Source organism: Curcuma longa, chromosome 5 (assembly GCF_044706935.1).
Source record: "Curcuma longa cultivar G26 ecotype Majalengka, Jawa Barat chromosome 5, ITB_CL_G26_1.1, whole genome shotgun sequence".
Taxonomy (NCBI): Eukaryota; Viridiplantae; Streptophyta; class Magnoliopsida; order Zingiberales; family Zingiberaceae; genus Curcuma; species Curcuma longa.
The window spans coordinates 4,163,604-4,184,508 of record NC_133865.1 but is presented as its reverse complement, the minus strand read 5'-3'; the positions used below and the strand labels follow the sequence as shown (position 1 = coordinate 4,184,508).

The 20,905-nt window shown below is 38.5% G+C and overlaps 2 protein-coding genes across 4 annotated transcripts; both read left to right on the top strand.

The window, feature by feature from the left end:
* Nucleotides 1–1,837: 1,837 nt before the first annotated feature.
* Nucleotides 1,838–6,429, top strand: LOC141828855 (protein kinase G11A-like). 3 transcript variants are annotated; one of them, XM_074716242.1, is made up of 4 exons: nt 1,838–2,017; nt 2,720–4,600; nt 5,018–5,820; nt 6,348–6,429. In XM_074716242.1, the coding sequence occupies exons 2-4, from the start codon at nt 2,862–2,864 to the stop codon at nt 6,350–6,352; spliced, it is 2,547 nt and encodes an 848-aa protein (XP_074572343.1). In that variant the 5' UTR covers nt 1,838–2,017; nt 2,720–2,861; the 3' UTR covers nt 6,353–6,429. The 3 variants fall into 3 exon arrangements, with proteins under 3 accessions (XP_074572343.1, XP_074572341.1, XP_074572342.1); XM_074716240.1 differs by lacking the exon at nt 6,348–6,429 and having other exon boundaries at nt 5,018–6,318; XM_074716241.1 differs by lacking the exons at nt 1,838–2,017; nt 6,348–6,429 and adding an exon at nt 2,409–2,480 and having other exon boundaries at nt 5,018–6,318.
* A 2,176-nt stretch (nt 6,430–8,605) lies between these two features.
* Nucleotides 8,606–9,488, top strand: LOC141828856 (dehydration-responsive element-binding protein 1F-like). The gene has a single exon (XM_074716243.1). It carries the CDS (start codon nt 8,611–8,613, stop codon nt 9,229–9,231), a length of 621 nt encoding a protein of 206 aa, XP_074572344.1. The 5' UTR covers nt 8,606–8,610; the 3' UTR covers nt 9,232–9,488.
* Nucleotides 9,489–20,905: the final 11,417 nt, after the last annotated feature.

The window sequence follows — 20,905 nt, the reverse complement described above, 5'->3', positions numbered from 1 at the left end:
AACTCTTATAATAAGTATTCTTTGTGTAGCTCCCATGAAAGGATAGAGAGAAATGACGTGAGAAAAGAAAGGGCCGAGTGAAGGGCGACGTGAAACGACGGGGCAGCGACGTGAGCAGCAACAAAAGCAACTGGAACGGACTCGGAAAAGGCTGCTAGCCTAAGCCGGCTGCCTAAGCTGCTGTTCAAGGCTTCGCACCTTTCCTTCAAGTATTCGTTCGGGACAAATTACTAAAGAAGGGTGAAAGAGAGTTCGCCGTTCTAATTAACAAGAGGTGCCTATAGCTCCAATTCAATTACACTTTACCCATGAACGAGAACAGCTGCAGCTGCTCTTTATCTGGTGAAAGAGGGTCTTGTTGAGTCCCATACGAAATATACACGACTGCTGTTGAGTCCCCTGCCCTGAGAGTACAAATAGGACGGCAGCTGAGCTAACTACTGCTTTCCCGTACTCATTAAGACTCTCGTACCTCGTTTGACAAGCACTCATTCTATGTCGCTCGTTCGCCTCCAGTATCTCATGGATCTCTAATATACTTTGAAGGCGCCCCCCATCTTTTGAGAGTAAAGTAAAGAGGAAAAGACAGAAAAGAGGGTCCTCAGTCCTCATTGGGTTCTCAAACATTCTCGAAAGAACTGGTTCATCAAAATGGAAGATTGAGTCTCGGCTGGACAAAGAAATTGCCGGCTACGCACCTTGAATGATGGTAGCTTGAATGAGTTGAATCTCTTCCGGTTGCTTAAGTAGCTTCAATAGTTGTTTCATAGGTGTTTGAGTCCGGGACTTATGTCATTTAGTTGCTGGTCCCCAAGAGAATGATAGGTTCATTTGCCTGTTCATTGCGCCCCGGCTGAGAAAGAATTATCTAGGCCTTGCCTTCCTTAGTTGTTTTAGGCATATAATAATGAACTCACATTGCATGAACTCAAAAGCATGAACTTAAATAACTCTTTCTATTAGTCCCGAACTTGAAACCATATTAGAGAAGGCAATGCTATGAACATATTCGGCTGCTGCTTGGTTTCATTCTGTCCCGCTATAGTCTTTCTGCTCTTCAGAACCAGTTATCGGAGCTCCCCCTTGAAACCATTCATTCTTCGTCCCTCTCCCGAGGGAGAGTCCGGTTCTTTTATCTTTCCTTTCCCGGCTGCTCTTGAATAGGAGCTGACCCTCCCTAATTCCGCCAAAAATATAGTAAATTACGGGATCTAGGTTCAAGGGAATTCCTATAAGGTAGGGACTTAATACTCAGATTATTGAAAGCAGCCTCAGTCTGTGCCCTTCCGAGTTCTGGAGTGAAAACCTTCAACAACAAGGGAGCGTTCGGAAAGAAAACATATGCTGTTGTGAATGTCCTTTCTTTTAGGTGCTGCTGTTCTTCTCCTGTTGTTCTTGGGTCTTATAGAGTCCGTTCCAGTTGCAGCTGTAGTTGAAGCTCTTCCGAACCTGACTGAAAGAATAGTTGAGTGGGCTAGGCACCTATAAGTACTCGTTCGCATAGGCTTGTCTCTTTTTCTTGATATGAATATGAGCGTATAGTAAGAATGCATCTTCACGAAATTAAGTGCGTCTCGTCCCTCTACATGAGAAGACCACGTTCTTGAATTCAATACGCTCGAGACCGCAATTTACTATATTTGTAGGGCCGAGCTTCGCATATTGTGGACGATTTCTAGTTTGAATAACCCGCCTAGCCGGTCAACGTACGCCTAAGAGATTTCATTCAAGCTCTTAAGTCCACTTAAGGAAGGGAGATCAAAGAAGAAGTGCAAGTCAAAATACAATATGCTTAACATCACTGCTGCTCTGCTCCTCCTGCCGCTTTCTCCTCCTCCTCCTCTTCCTTCTCCTCCTCCTCCTCTCTACGCTTCCAAAACCCTAACCCTAACCTCCATCGTCCCATCGGCAGTCTCTCGTCGCGATTCTGGTCTCCTCTGGGTGGTCCTCTAGCGAGATCAGTAAATTTGTTCGTCGATCTGAGCCGGTGTCGGCATTGGCGGTGGATTCGCTCGGGGTACGGCTGCTAATTCTTGTTCTTCCTCCCGCCATGTTAGTCGAGTCCTGAGAATGACTAGCTTTCGCAGAGAGATTGGGTTTGGGAGATGTCTTTTCTGTTTCCGACGTTTTCTACTTGAGTTAATGACAGCGCCAGTGGGTGATTTGAACTGGTTTTTCTAACCATCCTTTGCTATTTCCGAATTTTTGTGTTCTACGGTGCTTTCCGTGTTCCCATCGATTGATCTTTTCCAGAAAGGCAGAAAGGGGAAAGCGATGTTTTTCTCCTCATGAAATCGACAAGAAATATAGCTTACCTTAATATTTCTCAATTATCTTTCTTTTGGTCTCCTTGTCGCACTGCGCTGTGTTTACGTCTCTGGAAGATGGGAACAACCTTTTGAATCTGTGTTTTCTAAGAAGAACTTGAAGGCTTTCTTCTGACATTATGAAAGGTTCTTATGGGTGGATTATTCTTTTAGGTTGGTAGAGTGCTCATTATGTTCATGCTCATATAAGTTAGTTTGGGAAAATTGTTACTGGAAGGTTTAGCTGAAGACATCTTAAAATATTGATTCTCGAATTAATCGGTTGATTATTGGATTTTTCTTAAGAGAAAAATAGCTGTTTTGTTTTGATATGGACACCTAATGATATAGGGATTATGTGAAGTTGGATTGAATGATTACTGCTCATTTTATTAATTTTAATATTCTTGCAGGATAATGGTCGGTAGTGATTTTGGGAAAGCATCAGCCAAAGATCTTTAAATAATAAGTCTTGTACTGGAATGAAGGCAACCTTTGTTATTTTACTGCTTCATTTCCATATGATGGTCCTTTAACAGATGGGATAGTCATTTGATGTCTAGTGTCACTGGAGTAGATTCTCTGATTCAATTTAGTCATTACTTATCAATGGGCTCAACTAGTGGCATTTCCGAGATTGTCGAAGGAGATGATATGCCAAATTTGGAAAATTACTTTGGCGGATCAAAGACATTACGAATTAAAATCAAACCAAATCTGCAAGATGGTAAGCATGTGGATGCCGAAGACAACGTCGATAAGCTATTGAGGGCAATTGATCGCAGGACTTCATCCAGGGTTCTTGGTCCTCCGAGTCATCCAGCTGTTGATCTGGTGCGGAAGAATGCTACGAAGAAACCAGTCAAAGTCGGAGTAGCCAGACCATCGGGCATAGGCATGTCAGAATCTGTCACTTTAAAACAAGCTTTGAGAAAGCTATGCATTACTCAGGCATCAGAGATGGCTGCTATGAAGAGAATGTCAAAACCAATTAGCTTATCAGGGACTTCTGAGGTCGGGACAATCAAAAGGCTTTATGCATCTGTGGTGGTTCAATCAAGTGACTCCATTCTTTCTCTAAATGGAGAAAAGAGAAATTTAGTTGAGATATCCATCATGCCTGAGAAAGTCACATCAGATTTCTCAAAAAAGACAACTGTGTTTTATCAAGGTCAAAATGCAGAATCGTCTACTCAGAGCACTGTTTCATCTCCTATCTCTGCTGTGCCTACACCCAAGTTAACTAAGATCAGAATCCAGGACGTCATTAAACCCGCATCAGAAGAGTCATGTAATAGTCAATCAGCTACAGCTAAGATGGAAAAGAAAGGGAAATCATTTTCAAAAGCAACTGTATCTAGCTCAAAAACAGTTGCTGCTTCGTGCAAGACTGGTGTAAACCCACATTTAAACAAGCCAGTACATAGGAACAAGAATGTTAGAAAGAAAGGAAAGTCTGAGTCAGCATCAGTACCCAATGCATCCATCAAACATAGTGATGTTAAGAAAAGTGGTGCAACTCTATCTGCTGCCAAACCATCTAGTTCTAAGGAGCTTACTACACCTTCATGTATTACGCCTACTACCAAATCTTGTTGTCCAACGGAACATGTTACTCCTCCATGCAGCATACCTATGACCAATGCATTTTCTAAAGAACCTGTCACTCCTGCATCTTGCACTATGAAACATGCAGGTACAGTTAGTGCAGAAAGCAAAAAACTTTCTAGCTCAAATATCCATGGGGCCAGCAGGGCCATCAGTGCAAAATCAAGTGAATTCTCTAGATCTAGAGAAAAGGGGGAATGTTCTCACAGTTCAAAAAGCAGCATTGGGGATTATAGTAGCAACACCAGCATGAGCGAGGAGAGTCATCTGAGTATTGCTAGTGGGAAAGGATGTAGGCCTCATATGTCAAAGGATGCAAGATGGATAGCAATCCGGCACAACTTAATCCAACAAGGAAGTTTAGGTTTAAAGAATTTTAAGCTTCTCAAAAGACTTGGTTGTGGAGATATAGGAACGGTTTATCTTGTGGAGTTAGTTGATTCGGAATGTTTGTTCGCGTTGAAGGTCATGGATATTGAATTCCTGGTCAGTAGGAAAAAGATGCTGAGAGCACAAACCGAAAGAGAGATATTGCAAATGCTAGATCATCCCTTCCTTCCGACCCTCTATGCTCATTTTACAACAGATAATCTTTCATGTCTAGTCATGGAGTATTGCCCAGGTGGTGATCTACATGTCCTTCGACAGGCGCAACCTGGCAGGAGTTTTTGTGAGCCAGCTGCTAGGTATATGATAAAATTATTTCCATTTAGCCTTAGCACCTTAGAAAGCTTGCTGTTAAACTCCATCTTTCAAGTTCCATCCAATCCATGATAGACAAACTATATTGCTCTAGAGTTTCTATTTTTATTGTATCTGTTGAAGTAGAAAATGTAAATGGAAATTTTCATAGTTTCAGCATTTAATAGGTCAAACATATGAAACTTCCAATTGATGTTGGTTCACCATGCCACTTTTATTGCTTATTACAAGAATGAGAAACTTGAGAGAGTGCTGCATCGGAGTTGCTGCCCCAATTGTATATTGCAGCAGACTGTTAGAAGATTGTGTTCAATTATGCCTTGTAGAGAATTCAATTTAGATGATGACCTGTTACTATGTTGATTGAAGTTACAAACTAACTCGTAACTATGCTTCTTCAGGTTTTATGCTGCAGAAGTCCTCCTTGCATTGGAGTACCTACATATGCAGGGTGTTATATACCGGGACCTCAAACCGGAGAACATTTTGGTTCGTGGAGATGGCCATATAATGCTCTCTGATTTTGACTTGTCTCTCAGATGCTCAGTAAGCCCAACCCTTCTCAGATCATCATCATTAGGCACGCAAGAGTCATCCAAGAAACACTTGGGACCTTGTGCTGAAAATAGCTGCATTGACCCTTTTTGTCTTCAACCATCGTGCGTTCAAGTTTCTTGTTTCACACCGCGTTTGGTTTCTTCTTGGGAAGGTAAAGCAAGGAAGCAAAAAATTGAAGTCAGTGGGCAGGTCATTCCACTTCCCCAGCTCGTGGTGGAGCCCACCGATGCACGCTCCAACTCCTTTGTCGGGACCCATGAATACTTGGCTCCTGAGATCATTAGAGGGGATGGACATGGAAGTGCTGTTGATTGGTGGACCTATGGGATCCTATTATATGAACTACTTTTTGGTAGAACACCCTTCAAGGGACCTGGAAATGATGAAACGTTGATGAATGTGATTTCTCAGAGTTTGAAATTTCCTGAGAACCCATCTGTCAGCTCTTGCGCTAGGGATTTGATTAGAGGGCTTCTAGTGAAAGAGCCAGAACATAGATTGGGAGCAGTCAGAGGTGCTGCTGAGATTAAGCAGCAGCCCTTCTTTGAGGGATTAAATTGGGCCCTAATACGATGTGCTGCGCCTCCTGAGACACCAAGAAATCATGACATTGGCACCCCTATGGTATCTCACAAGAAAAAAGAAGGTAAATGTCTTGATTTTAGGACAAATGGTAAGGATGTGGAATTTGAGCTCTTTTAATGATCTCTACTCTATGGGAGACCGTAATGGTCTTGGTCTTTGTGGCCCCTTATATCCTACTTGTTGTGACCATATATTATTTGTAAATGTAGGCTTAAATTTCCGTGCCTTGTTAATAACATGAATATGATTCAGAATAAATAACCTTTGTATCTTCTCTTGGCATATCCAATTGTTCACCCAATCCAGCTAAAGCTAGGCAGGCCTGTTTGGGATTTAATTACCTATTGGCGTACCAAGTTGATTCTCTCTCTATATTATTTATGGTTCAAGTTCGCCTTTATCAAGGATGTAACATTTTCATGTCTATTTTTGTTTGTGGTTTGATCACATTAAGCTAATGCTCACTAAGTTCATCTGTTGTGCACACGATTATAGAGTAGACACACTTATGTATTCTGGAGGGTTTGAGAATTGTTTTGTAATTTGATTCATTGACATAATATCTGGAAATGTGTGGTTCTTTTGTAGCCTAATGACCTCAAGATTGACTGATGATAATTACCAGCTGACAATATCTCGTGGCTGACGGATATAGGTGAAATTTCAATGGTGAAGTCCCTAAACTGTGAGTTGCGGAACTTTTGTTTTTGTTATAAAACTGTTCTATACCTGCCACTTCATCGCAGAAATATTATATTCAAAATCAATCTAGCTTTGTTTGTTTTCGGGCTTGCCAGATTGCCTGCCATTTTTCCTTCATTGCAAGAATGATAGTCTGGATATTTTGCTGTGGTTATTTTGCCGAACAACTTATATGCACATGTTGCCCCTTTGGCATCACAAACTGGAAGGAAGGCTTTCAGCCATGGTTGTGAAGAATTCAACCACCTGTTTGATTGATCTGCAGGTTTATCTTGGCGCAGAAATTAAAGAAACAAACTAAATGACACTTGCAAATACAAAACAGTCACCTGCTTGATTATCCATGTTTTTAATTCCAGACCATTTGACTCGATTGGGTGAATTGGGAAATGGAAGCCAATTTGGTTCGATCATATTAAGAAAGACTGCAAACTCTGCCAAGAAAGATCGTAATTGAAATAACTTGTCGTTGATTCTTAACAAGAGTCTATAGTCTTATCTTATTTTATAAATGGTTATTTTCGAGATTTGAACTCGTGATCGATAATAATTTCAGTAATTTCTAGGTCACATAGCACCGATAATAATTTCAGTAATTTTTAAATCATACGGTAATAATTTTATCGTTGTGTTAATTGTTAAGGCTCCCTTTCTTTACTTTTATATTTATGCAAAAAAAAAAATCAACTATTGAAGTGGTTTGGTTTGCAATATTTTAGTTAAGGAACCGATGATTTATTTAAATATGGCTTAATATGACTAATTTTGACCTTGAAAATTATTTTCAAATAGATATCATTCTCAAGAATCTAATAATATTCAAAATGATAACTTTACACTCAAAGTACATTGGAATAGGTATTTAAAAATGAGAGAAAGTACGAAATAAAAACCGGCGTACTGACTGAGAAATTTTCAACTTTAGATGCGCCTTTTTGAAAATATCACCAAGATTATATGTAAATATTAAGAATATTTATCATTAATCATTGTCTTTGACTAATATTTACCACTAATTGCTAGCTAGTTTCGATAGGCTACCGACGAACCGTTGATGATTTAATCACATGATTATTTTTTAAATACGTTTAAGACAATGCAGCTAAGAAAGATGATCTCATCAGAGATGTCATCACTTAGAAAATTAACGATTGTCACGCGATGATATATCAGTTAGCTTCAGGAACTTCCTGGCTGCGAAGGAATTTAAAGAATTAAAAAACACATCGACTAAGAAAACATAGCGTAGAAGATTATGTAGATGTGAAAGTATCCAAAGATCCATCACCTTTTGGATTTCATGAAATTTAAATATTAAATGAATCTTCAAATTAAATTTATACCTGTAAAACAGATGAATTTTTAGTTATATACTCATATTGTTTATACTATATTATGTGAATACATAGTAGGTTGTTTATATATAGTTTAAACATTATCGAGTCAAGTTGAAATTTATTAAGATTATTTGTTATGATTAATGTTGACGAGATGAGACTCTGACATGACATGGGAAAGGAGAAGGTAAAGAGCTATTGTTGTCCGCGTTTTTTTTTATACTAGTCATTCGAAGAGCAATTGTTGTTATGATTAATGAAGAAATTATGTTTTGGATTATTTATTCGGCCGGTGGAATCAGATTATTAATTATTTGAAAATTTACAATTATTTTGGAAATAAATAACAGGCATGAAAATAGTCTCGGCCGGTGCAGATGAAAATATTCTTCTTTTTAAAAAATATGGCTGAAATTTTGAACATATCTATCTAATCAAATATGAACAACCTCAGGGACCGAAGATCGAATCACAGTCTGACACCTGGTGGGGCCATCGATCAGTCACTCAGCGTCCTGTCTGTCCTCTGTCGCTACTCGCTAACCTTATCCACGACGACGATATGCCATTTCTTAATTTATTCAAAACGTTTTTTTTTTGGCTCTCCTTTTTGGAACCTTTTGCCTGCCACTTTCCATCTTCCGTCGTTGTCAGAAGGTTAACTTGGTCTCGTCCCTCGCGCGTCGCCCCCGCGGCCGCCTCGCCCGCATGCAAATTGCCTCGTCCACATTCCGTCGAACGCCTCGCGCTCATATATAATCCCTGCGCACTCGCACTCTGCTCCTCGACCAGACCTACTCCCTTTGGTGCTCATGGACGTCAATGACTGCTCTTCCTCTTCTTCTTTTTCCTCCTCCTCCTCCTCCCCCACTTCCTCACGGCTTCCTTTCACGCCTTCGCCGAAGCGCAAGGCCGGGAGGAAGAAGTTCCGGGAGACGCGCCACCCGGTGTACCACGGCGTGCGGTCGCGCGGAGGCGGCAGGAAGTGGGTGTCGGAGGTGCGGGAGCCGGGCAAGAATAGCCGAATCTGGCTCGGCACCTTCCCCACCCCGGAGATGGCAGCCCGGGCCCACGACGTCGCCTCCATCGCCCTCCGCGGCGCCGCCTCCGCCCGCCTCAACTTCGCCGATTCCGCCGAGGCGCTGCCCCGGGCGCGCTCCGCCGCACCCGAGGACGTCCGCCGCGCCGCCGTCGAGGCTGCCAAGATGATGGTCGACGTCGACGTGGTCGACCACGGTCCGGCATCGTCTTCTGAGGTGTTCGTGGACGAAGAGGCCTTGTTCAATCTCCCGGGGTTGCTGGAGGACCTGGCCAGGGGGCTTATGGTGACGCCGCCGGCGATGCACAAGGCCATTGATTGGGAGACTATCGAACTGGAGGAGGACGGTTACATGGCCGGCGACGGTATCTCTCTTTGGACCGTGGATTATTAGTTAAATTGTTTTGTTTAGAATAATTAAAATTAAAACAACACCCCCTTAATTTTTATATCCCATTAAAGTCCTAAACGATGAATTGCAAGAGAAAATGTTTGTTCTATTTACTTGTTAAAAAAATAAAGAGATAAATTCTAAATTCGATCCTAGATCAATTTTGAACCTTTTTTTTCCATTCAAAATTAAACGAAAGTAACTTTCAGTTGCTTCAATGTTATATTGGTCCTAATGTAGTGGCCATCAACTTGGCTAGGTCAGCACACCCACAAGGTCGAAGTTGCGACCATGCGACTCATTTGACATGCCCACTTCACCCACAAGGTTAAAGTTGTGACCGTGTGATCTCATGTTGAGGCTGTTGTAGTTTTATTGTGAAGTTATAGTAGGGACAGAGTCAAAATTTCATATTGAAAGATAAAAATTATATATTTATGTATTTAATTTCATAAGAATATTTAAAATAATTATATAATTTTTTAAATCATTTTATACATAAAGTGTCTAAATAACTTTAAAAGGAGTCATTTGGATTAAAACTACTATAAAGTTATTTTTCATTTGAAATTTAAATTTAAGTGCAATATTCAAGTTCTTATTGGAGTCTAATTATGTTTAAAAATGACTAAATAATTTAAAATAATTATATAACATTTTTTACTATTTTTGTAGCAATTTTAATTGGTCAAAGTTATTATATAAAATAGTAGTTTTACAAAAGTAGTACAATTTTGATCGGTTAAAATTTCTACATAAATATATGAATTCTGATTAATCAAATTATTTTTTACTTAAAATTTAAATATATAAATACATTTTTACAAAGTTATTAGAGTCTAATCATATTAATTTTAAAGTGATCAAACCACTCAAAATAACTACATAGTAACTTTGACCATTTGTATATCAAATTTAATTGGTCAAAATTGTTACATAAAATAGTAGTTTTAATCAAAGCTACAGAAAGAACACTTACCATAAAAATCAAAACAATTCCACAATCATTTTAAAATTATTTGATCATTAAAAGTATATTTGAACTCACCTTTTAGAGCATCTATATATTGAAATTTAAAATTTTAATAGTAAATAATTATATAATACTTTTGAACCAAAATGACTATACAATTATATTATTGAGTCGTTTGATTATTTTAAAAATATAAATGGATTTGAATGATAACAATTTGTACAAAAAATGTTGCGTGACTATATATTTTTGATAAAATTTTAAATTTATTTGTTTAAAAAATTATATTCAATATTTTTTAATTTATACTAGATTTTAATAGAATTTATATTACCTTTTGAAAAATTTATAGAAAATATTTTAAAATTAAGAGGAAGCTCAGAGATTATTATTATATTCTTCCACTCTGTCCCTCGCGTAGGCGCTGGCGGCCGGACGACAACGTTCAGCGTTGTGTTCAGGCGAACAACAGCGATCAGGCGCTCTCATCGGCTACGGAACATTGTGGCGCGCCGCCGGCTGCGCTGAGAAAGTGACAGCGGCGCCAACTCCGTCCTCTTGCGGACAGTTGGAGCGATGTTGACCGCCGTAGAGGCAACCAAGCTCTCACATGGAGGCTGCAGCTAAGGCCGCCTCGTGCTGACCACACGATGGCGGAGCCTCGTGCGACAGTGTGTCGGTGACTGGTCACCCTCAGATCGCCAAAACCTGGGGCGGTGGCTGTGTTCCCATCGGCATGCAGCCGTAGATGGTGCGTTGAAGCACATGAGAATAGAGTTAAATATAAACGTTTGTAAAATAAGAAGGAAAGGAAGCCGTGGCCTAATCCGCACGTGGTTAATGTATTAGTATTATTATTATTATTATTATTATTATTGTAAAGTTAGGATAAGAATCGAATATTTAATTATATTTAGACGTTGATTGTGGACGTACTCAATTTTTGCATCTATATTATATTTTATATGAGATTTTTAATTTTTTTGAATTAATAATGTGTATACATACAATTTAATATTTTATTTACATGTATTTACGGTAATCACATCACATCAATATTCAATATTGTAATCCTTTAGAGGTTGATATCTTTCTTAGAATAATCGAGATGGCCCATTGATGACGTCAATCAAAAATAGGCTTTCAGGGTTTAGGTTTAGGTTAGGTTTAGGGAATTGAAAGTTTGTCCATCGTCCCTGTGGATGATTAATCTTCTTAAAGCGATTTGCTTTAATACCAAATAAGGATAGGGCATTGCTTTGGGCTACGGTGCAGGGACATGGTGTCTTCTTAAGGCATTTTGATAAAGGTTTAGGTTTAGGTTACATTAGTAATGTAATATAATTGCAAAGTTTGTCCATCGTCCCTGCCTCAATCCGCACGATCCATCCGCACGTTGTGGCAATCTTCTTATTCAAGCGCACAATTTGCTTTAATACCAAATAAGGACTAGGGCAGGCTGTCGATCTCGCTGTAGAGTTTGAGCCTGCTAATGGAGGAGACAAGGTTTCTTCTTCTCGCCTGCAGCTGACATGGTGTCTTCATAATTTCTCAAGTATTTGCTCTACGGCAACACAAGCAATAGAAATACTTTTGCTACAGTTTACGGGGTGATTGAGCCTCAGCTACGATGAATTATGAGATGAATTTTTTTCAATGGGTGATTGATCTAAGAAAGCTGAAGTAATTAATCGGTGTTAATGAAAAAAAATATTGAGGGGGGAGACGTCAAGATCGATGAATGATAAACAGCTGGAGGATAGTAGGGAATAATGTTTGTCTTTATCTTGCAAATTCTATAATGTTTGTCTTTATCTTGCAAATTCTTTGAACGGACAGATGGATGAGAAGTACAAAAAAATTTAATAAAAAACTAAAGATATAAAACAAAAATCCACAGATCAACACAATATATTTAATGTGATCATGTTCTATCGTAATCTTTGCGATGAAACCACGTTTTCATTGCCAATTTTATTTTACGACGAAATCATATTTTCGTCGTCAAATTGATGATGAAAAAGCACTTTCGTTGCCAAATTGACGACGAACAGTTTTTCGTCGTCAATTTGACGACGAAATCAAGAATTCGTCGTAAATTTGGCGATGAACTTATGATTTCGTCGCCAAATTTGACGTAGAAATTTTGTTTCCCAATATCTACCTTGGCGACGAAAACATAGTTTCGTCGTCAAATTTGACGACGAATTTTACGATGAAAAATATTTTCGTCGCCATATTTATAACGAATTTGTAGTTTTTCGTCGCAGAAGTTTGCAACGAATAAAGTTTGGTCGTTAATTTCGTCACAAAAATATTTTGCGACGAAAATTTTTTATGTTTTCGTCACAAAATTTATCACCAAAGGGCTGTATTTTTATAGTGAAATCTTCAATCCTACTCTCTCTCTCTGTATATATATAATCATGATATATTGGATATTTATCTTATGTGTGCAATATCCGAAGAAGAATCTAGAAGTCGAGAAGTATTTTAGACAATCAAAATAAGAACAATGTCATTTTATAATTATTTTATATTTATATTTATATCAAAAGTGGATAAATTTATTCTTTATGAAATAAGTATGTAAAACTAATAATTGTCTACCCAAAAATAATTAAAAGCTTAAAGTTTAAACCTTATTGATAAATTATAAAAATAAAAATAAAATGATGTGGAGTTGCGGAATGACTTGAGGATAATAATCTTTCAAATTGTGTATAAGTTACATCCGATTATTCTATTTAATTTCAATTAACTAAAAAATATATCATAGGATCCTTAACTGCACCAATTATTGTATTAGTTAACTCATCTAGAATAAATTTCAGTCGACTAAATTCTTGTTGATCAATTAATTGGGTAAGTTCTACTATGAATGGTCTTATTTTCAAAATTAAAAGTATTCTAGTTGACTAATCTATCAATCCAACCTTATTCTGTCATTTACCAAGTTGATTAGGTTCATCAGTCGATTAAACTTGACTTTAGTTGATTGGATCCTAAATTAATACTAAATTTTTGGTCAACACTATGTTAGGTAGAAACTATTCTAAAATTCAAAGTTATCTGTTCTCTCATAATCTTTTACGCATTACCAAGAAGTCTAAAAGTGTGTAATCTTTTCTCCCTCCAGACTCACACACACGGAGTATCTTTAATTGCACTGAGGGATGCATCTCCTTGGTAACTATCTATTATTGCAAATCTCAGTCAGACTCACATATATTTGGGCTTGAGCTCCCAAGTCCTCGACTTCCGGGCGACTCAACAGATGAGGCACTTGAACGAGTACCCAAGTGCTCCTGAGTCCACAGGTACTCTGGCACTAGGCAAGTTGAGAGGTCGGACCAACTTGATAGGTCGGAAGGTCGGACCAACTTAGTAGGTCGGTAAGTCAAAAGATCGGATCAACTCGGCTCAGGACGACTACATTATTTCGGCAACTCAGCCAAGTGTGACCCAAACAAATGGTGACTCGGCAAGATGACTGGGCTAGATCGAGGTGGGGTCACACCTCGATTAGAGTGTCTAAGTTAGCAGGATGCAAGAATGGTTGAACTGGTGAAGAGCTAGAGGGAAACTTCCCTTGATAGCGAAACCACAAGGGTGAAAGGTCGAGCTAGAGAGGTTGACCGCTAATAGCAAAACTGGAGGAAGAAAAGATACTAATTATATTCAACATTAAGCAAATGCAAATGAATTTATTGTGAAGACGTCGACTCTAGAGCCTAATGAGGCTAGGGCAAAAACTCGATCCACAACTAAATTCTAGTTAGGAGAGTAAGTGAAGATCGGTCCCAGATGGAGAAAAATTTGGAGGCGATCCTATTCCAGATAGAGAAAATATTTAGAGATGAGCCCTTCTCAGACATAGGAAATATTTAGAGATGATTTAATTCCAGACAGAGAAAAATTTGAAGGCGGCCCCATTCAAGACTGAGCAAATATTTGGAGGTGACCCCATCCAATGCAGAGTAAATATTTGGAGGTGACTCTGTCCTAGATGGAGGAAATATTTAGAGGTGACCCCATAGTCGGAGGAATATGTTGAATTCGAGACTAACTCTGGTCAAGAGAGATGTAAATATTTGAAAATACCAGCAATAATCAAAGAAAATAATCACATAAGGTTAGAAGTAGTATATCGACCATTTTCATAAATCTAAAGTTAACAATGATAATAGGAAAGACTTATAAAAGGAGTCAAGGAAAATGAACTAGTTATTTGGAGATGTGAAGGTTTGATCTCCGCATCGTGAGTTTAGGAGAGATAATAATAGAAAACCCTTGAGCCTTGCATGAAGTCTGAGAGATAGAAACAGAAACGCCAACTAGCTTTGCAAGAAACTATGACTAGGAAGGAGTAGAAACCATAAAAAACCCATCATGAGCCCTTGTATATCAGAGAAGCTAACTAGCATCACCCTTTATCAGTGAAATACATTTTGTGGTGCACATGCAACAATTACCAAAAACTTCTCCTTGAACCAGACTCAAAGCACCATAATCCTGGTCAGTAATATTGGAGATCAAGAGCAAATGATGAGACCTTATCACCATGCCATATTAATTAAGAATTGTTTGACAAAACAGAGAGATCCAAATTCTGATACTGCAGATGAATCGAATATCTTATTTCTTCACAGTCTCCTATCTTATCTATACAGTTACCTAATTGATATGTCTTGTAATTTTCGCCTGGGCATATATACCCAGACGGATCTATGCATGCTGACTAGAAACATGACTAGGCAGGCAGGAGGATGAACTAGAAGATAGATCCTCGAAAAGTCATGATAGCTTGGGAACATCCTCATGTGGGAACACCCTCGAAAAGATATTGCGGCTTGGAAACATTTTCCAAAAGACATTGGGGCTTATGAACCTCCCTGTTCGAGAAATATATTGCAGTTTACCTGTCCGAAAATATACTCATTTGAGAACCCCCTCAGGAAGACCGCCTAAATCTATTACCTTGATGTTATGCTACTAGCTAATCATGCAGGAACATCCCCATTTAGGAATGTCCTTTACATGCTGCGAGAACATCTCCGCTCGAGAATATCTCTCTCGGATCCCTCCGATCCCTAAATCTAGTCATTATTGTTGATGAGTTTGGCAGGAGCAATGATGGCTTAAGCATGAGTTTGATAGAAGTTGTCAAAGGGAAGGCTGATGTTGGCGGACTAGACATGCAAAGATCTCAGGAACCGAGAGGAGAAGTCAACCTTGGGCCCATATCTGCACCTGTCCTTTGTGCAGAACCATGCCACTAACAGCAGACAGTGGCAGGAATTACACACCCATGCCTTTGACCATTTGACGACATCCGTGGCAGCTTGCAAAGAAGACTTATTTCACTGGTATACATAGGAGGGTATGTGCAGCAAGAGAAGGTAATTAATTGATACTATTGCTTGAAGTGCTTCTCTTTTACTAAGTTGATCCACTCAACTTCTCCTCTCTTAAGCCCTTCTCTCTTGAGAAGACAACATCTTCTCTTTCAGCTCCACGATGACTCTTTCTTTCGGTTCCCCGTTGACTTGATAGTTGGAGGGGTCACATCGGCTATGCTGGCCCCCATTGACCGGTGTTGACATGTAGGCAAGAGACCCACTCGAGTGCGAGAATTAGAAGATTTATCGGATTCGGACGTGAAGGGAGAGTTGTGGTAGTGCAGCCAAGGAGAGCAATAGCAACCTATATTAGTTGGCGAAGGACTCGTTCAGGTGAGGGACTTGCCCGAGTGAAGGACCCGTTTGATTGCAAGAGGATAGGAGCTATTGGCGTGCCAGTTTCAAAGCAGCATGCTAGAGTGGACGTGAAGACTCTACCTAATTCAAACCCGAAGGAAGTGGTGTGGTTGAGTAGGAAAGGATGTGGAGGTGTCAATCCGTATCAAACTGGCGTCGTTTGTGGGAAGGTGAGCAAAAGACATTGAGGAGTACAAAGATCGATGGTTCTGGAGTTTCTCACGCCTTTCACTCCACCATTCCATCCATACCGAGCAGTTCTTGGGGGCTCAGGCGATCTCACCGTAGGAGACCACCATCTGCTTCATCGCCATTCTTGAGATTGGCCTTTTTGACCGACTACTTCACCAACCATGTCTCTAAGCCCAAATGGGAATAGGAAAGGAAAATGATTCCATTCACTACCTCTGTTTACGTAGAGATACAATAACTTTTTGGGACATTTGGTGATGACATTTCTCTTTTTTATATGAAAAGAAGGGACAATAGAGCTTGGAGGGATTATGTCCATCAAAGCACCAAAAGTAGCTTAGCAACAACCTTGTTAGTGACCCAGCTACATCTACCTCCTCACATGGAATTTTTACCAACAACATCGCCAACCCCCAATGGTGGTCTTTTTTATTATATTTATTATTATTATTATATATTTTTATTTTATTTATTTGGTATACACACCATTCAAAATTTACATTTTATAATTAATCAAAATCTTAAATTTACACTAAAATAGCATAGTAGAGGATCTGGATCGTTTCTCTCATAGAACCAATGATAGAAAATTTGCATTAGGCAACATTAACAAAGGAATTTTTATTCTCTAGCGTTATTCAATCAAAGAAAGATCCATGACTAACAACAATTAGGGTCTTATGATATAAGTTTATTCTAACAGAGGGCAATTAGGAAATATTTATACAACAACTATCAATCAAGAAACAATTTGACTATACAGAATTGAAACTAAACAACCAACCACACATAAAAACAAATCTAACATTCTAATGGAATAAAGCTAATTAAATAAGATGCAATTATGAATTATCAACTACACACATCCACATTGTTACCAATCAATATCACAATTCAATAATAACATTAACACAATTCACAAATTAATCCTAAACATTAACCATAATTAACCAATTCATCCAAACATTATCATATTCACAATTAATCCAAAATTACCATATTAATAATTTCATCCAAACATCAACCATAATCACAATTTCATCCAACATTAACATATTCATAATTAAATCCAAAATTTAACATATTCATAAATTCCAAATGAAGTTTAACAAATTCACAAATTCATCCAAAAAAATTAATCAAATCATAGATTCATCCAAACTTAATCAAATCACAGATTTATTGAAGTTAAACAAATCACAGATTCATTGAAGCTAAATGATTTCATAGATTCATGCAAACTTAATCAAATCACAAATTAATTCAAACTTAACATAATCACAAAACTAATTGAAGTTATATGATCTCCAAACAAAACCCAACAGGACACCACTGGCCCAGAGACAGAACTCCTCCGGTGAACTCATTGTAGGGATTTCTTTACGATAAATAAAAATTTACAGTGGAAAAAGGATCCCTTAAGCGATTCATGCGAAAGAAAACTCATACAAGTTTTAGATCTACAAAATAAAATCCTATCTAATAGGATATACCTTTGATGTGTGCCCTTTGTTTATCTGCTTGTCCAAAGCTTGTCAGATCTCTTGCACATTCAAGTGTTCGTGCCTCTGTGTGTATCCACACTAACACTCATTTGAAAAAAGTTGATTGTGCTAGCAACCCTTGGTGTGAGTTTCGGCCAAGAGAAGAAGAGGAGGTGAAGATGAAAATCCAACATGACTTTTGGGAAGAAAAACCCTTTTTATACCCAAGCCATGAATACCAAAGATTTTTAGACTTTTGGTATTCTCTCATCAATGCATGATTAATCCTTATTAATCATGCATGATAACCTCCATACATGATAACCTCATCTTCTTCAATGTATGATTAATCCACATTAATCATGCATGATGAATTAAATTTCATTCATTAACTTGATTTAATTTGAGTCTAACTCAAATTCAACCAACTTGAGTCTAACTCAAGTCTTGGCCATCCAACGAGCATAATTGTTCCTTTAGTCAAAATAAAATGAACCCATCTCCAAAATAGAATGTTATTTGTGTATGACCCAATAGGTTCTTGTAACGTTGGCAATGTTTCTAAAATCCACAATGAGTGACATCTAGTAATGCATCATTGCTACACAAGTGACAAGAATGTCGAGATTTGACATAACCTTCGTGACTATGATAATGTATGACCATGTCCTTCTATCCTTGATATCTAGATTGATCAATGAGGCATATATTATGTCATCCTCTTATCAATCTTTATGTTTCTTGATCTCCAAGTAGACTCACTCAAGCAAATGAGCTCAATATCTCATATTGACTCATTTGAGCATGATCATGTATTTCGTGGTCCTACTCTATTAAGAGGTCTTAAGATATCACTTCCATTATATGGGAGGGATAGATCTCATCTACATCACTCATATCCCTCCACATAATTTGTTACATACCCAGTGATCACCTTTATAGTCCACCCTGTTACGGGTGACGTTTGATAACACCAAAGTACATAATTCCTTATGTAGGGAACCATAGTGACTTCAGGTCAAAGGACTATTCATACCAATAGTCACATGAAAAAGTTTATGACACTCATATAATGATCTATGAAACTTCTCATAGCAGGTCAATTCAGTATACATTCTCTAATGCATACTCATGTATCAACTCGATATCCCATATCCATGACTTGTGAGATCAAGTCATCTAGTTGACCTACATACTAATCTCAACTCATTAATATCGTCCATGAATATTAATGCTTGACTAGGAATGATTAAGGATAATATTGTTTACATCATCTCACTATCGATTCAAATAATTGATATGATGTAGATTAGAATTAGCTACCCAAGAACATTATTATACTTAGTTATTTGGCATAAACATAAAGTAAGTATAATAACAAAAAATCGTTGCCTTTATTAATAATAGAATATGATATAAAATTTTCTAGTCAATCATCACATAATTGGCTCTAGGGCTATTACTAACACTCACGAGAACAACTTTTGCTCGGATGCTCACGCCAACGAGAGAGTGGAGGTTTTTTCCCTGGAGCTAGACCACTCTAGAGAAGACCGATCGGAGAAGTCCAAGATCAGCCAGTCATCGGTTCGTCTCTGCCCTAACCTGCTGCCACAAACCACATTGATAAATTAGGAAAAAGGAATTGGGAATCACTTACCTTGGAGCTTCACTAGTGACAAGGAGGATGGTTGGAGCCGATAGGGTAGCCCTCGCGTTCACGAACTACGTCAGTGAAGGAATCCAGCCGTTGTGCTCCGGTGGATTATGGGAAGGAAGGAAAGCTCACCAGAGTCGAACTACTCCTGCAAAGTCCCTGGAGGAAATGGAACCGCTAGCTGCTTATGAAACCCGTTGCCCTAACCTCGATGACAGGCTCGCGGTTAGAGGGGAAGAAGGAAGAGCTCATCGGAGCTGGACCACTCTGGCAGAGCTCCTTACGAGATCATTGATGCTCGTAAACCGCAAAAGAAATATGTATGAAATTGGACCTTTTGAATTGGTTCTTGGCTTGATTGGAGATCCTTGCAATTAGGCTTCTCAAATATGTATGAAATTAATTCTTTAATTTTTGATCTTTCAATCCTTGGGTCAAACTAGACCACGATTAAATCAAACATGATGTTCTCCTCCTCAATTTGTTGTCCTCACTCTAAATTCCTACAAAACAAAATATGTTTAATTAATAATCATGATATCCCTCAAATCTATAGGAATTAAGATAAAGATCACAAAAAATCTAAACTAATAAAATATACTAGAAACATAATTTTGAATATAAAAGAGGATAAAAACATTGAGATATAACCCTCAAATAACATGTCCAAAATCCGATTATCAACGTCTCCTTCTTGTTGTATTTTGAATAAAGAGGAATGAAGTTTAACTTCCTATAGCTGGACTATGAAATGGGGAAGGAAGTGTTGGAGAGGAAAGTGGCAACAACTGCAGCTGGTAGCAAAATGGGCGAAGTAGGTAGCACTATACAAAGAACACTAAAGTCAACATGAAACACATTTGCAATAGTTGTGGAGGCATGGGCAAAGTAGGCAGCACTAGACAAAGAATATTAAAGTCAACATGAATCATGCTTGCAACAGTTTTAGAGGCATGGGCAAAACAAGTAGCACTAGACAAAGAATGTTAAAGTCAACATGAATCATGCTTGCAATAGTTGTAGAGGCATGGGCAAAATAGGTAGCACTGTACAAAGCACACAAAAGTCAACATAAAGCACCTTTGTAGCAGTTGTGCAATTGTGACAGCGCGGGCAAAGCAAATCAATGTCAAATCCACTATTAATGGTAATGGAGCTCACTCCTAAACAAATTAACATTAAGGAGGTATCCTCAAATCACATCTACCATTAATGGAGTGATCAAATCTCTCTTCCCATGCACAATAAGGGCTTAAAAGAAGTCTATCAACATGGGGTCTTTCTTCAATGTACTGCTGGAGATAAACTTGAATCGAAGAGAAAATCCATAAGTTTGATGTACTTAGAGGAACCCGCCCAAGTCAATCAACCCCCAAATGGTAACATTCTCTCCTAACCTCTTGGCTAGGTCAAGTTATCTTACTTAGTGGTGTCGGGGGCACTTTGCCATTCGACCTTGCAGCCACTCAATCATTCTCTCATGGCTTCCTGATTCGGATTGAGTCATCTCCAAGTTGCTTAACTAGGATTGAGTTATCTTACTTGATGGTGTTAGGGGGCACTTTGCCATTCGGTTGCTCGGTCATTCAATCACTCGATCATGCAACCACTC

Bases quoted from the DNA above. Each gene is read 5' to 3' on its own strand.
- LOC141828856 (XM_074716243.1), top strand. From the start codon at position 8,611: ATGGACGTCAATGACTGCTCTTCCTCTTCTTCTTTTTCCTCCTCCTCC.
- LOC141828855 (XM_074716240.1), top strand. From the start codon at position 2,862: ATGTCTAGTGTCACTGGAGTAGATTCTCTGATTCAATTTAGTCATTAC. The intron at 4,601-5,017 runs GTATATGATAAA...ATGCTTCTTCAG, and splicing joins TTTTGTGAGCCAGCTGCTAG to GTTTTATGCTGCAGAAGTCC.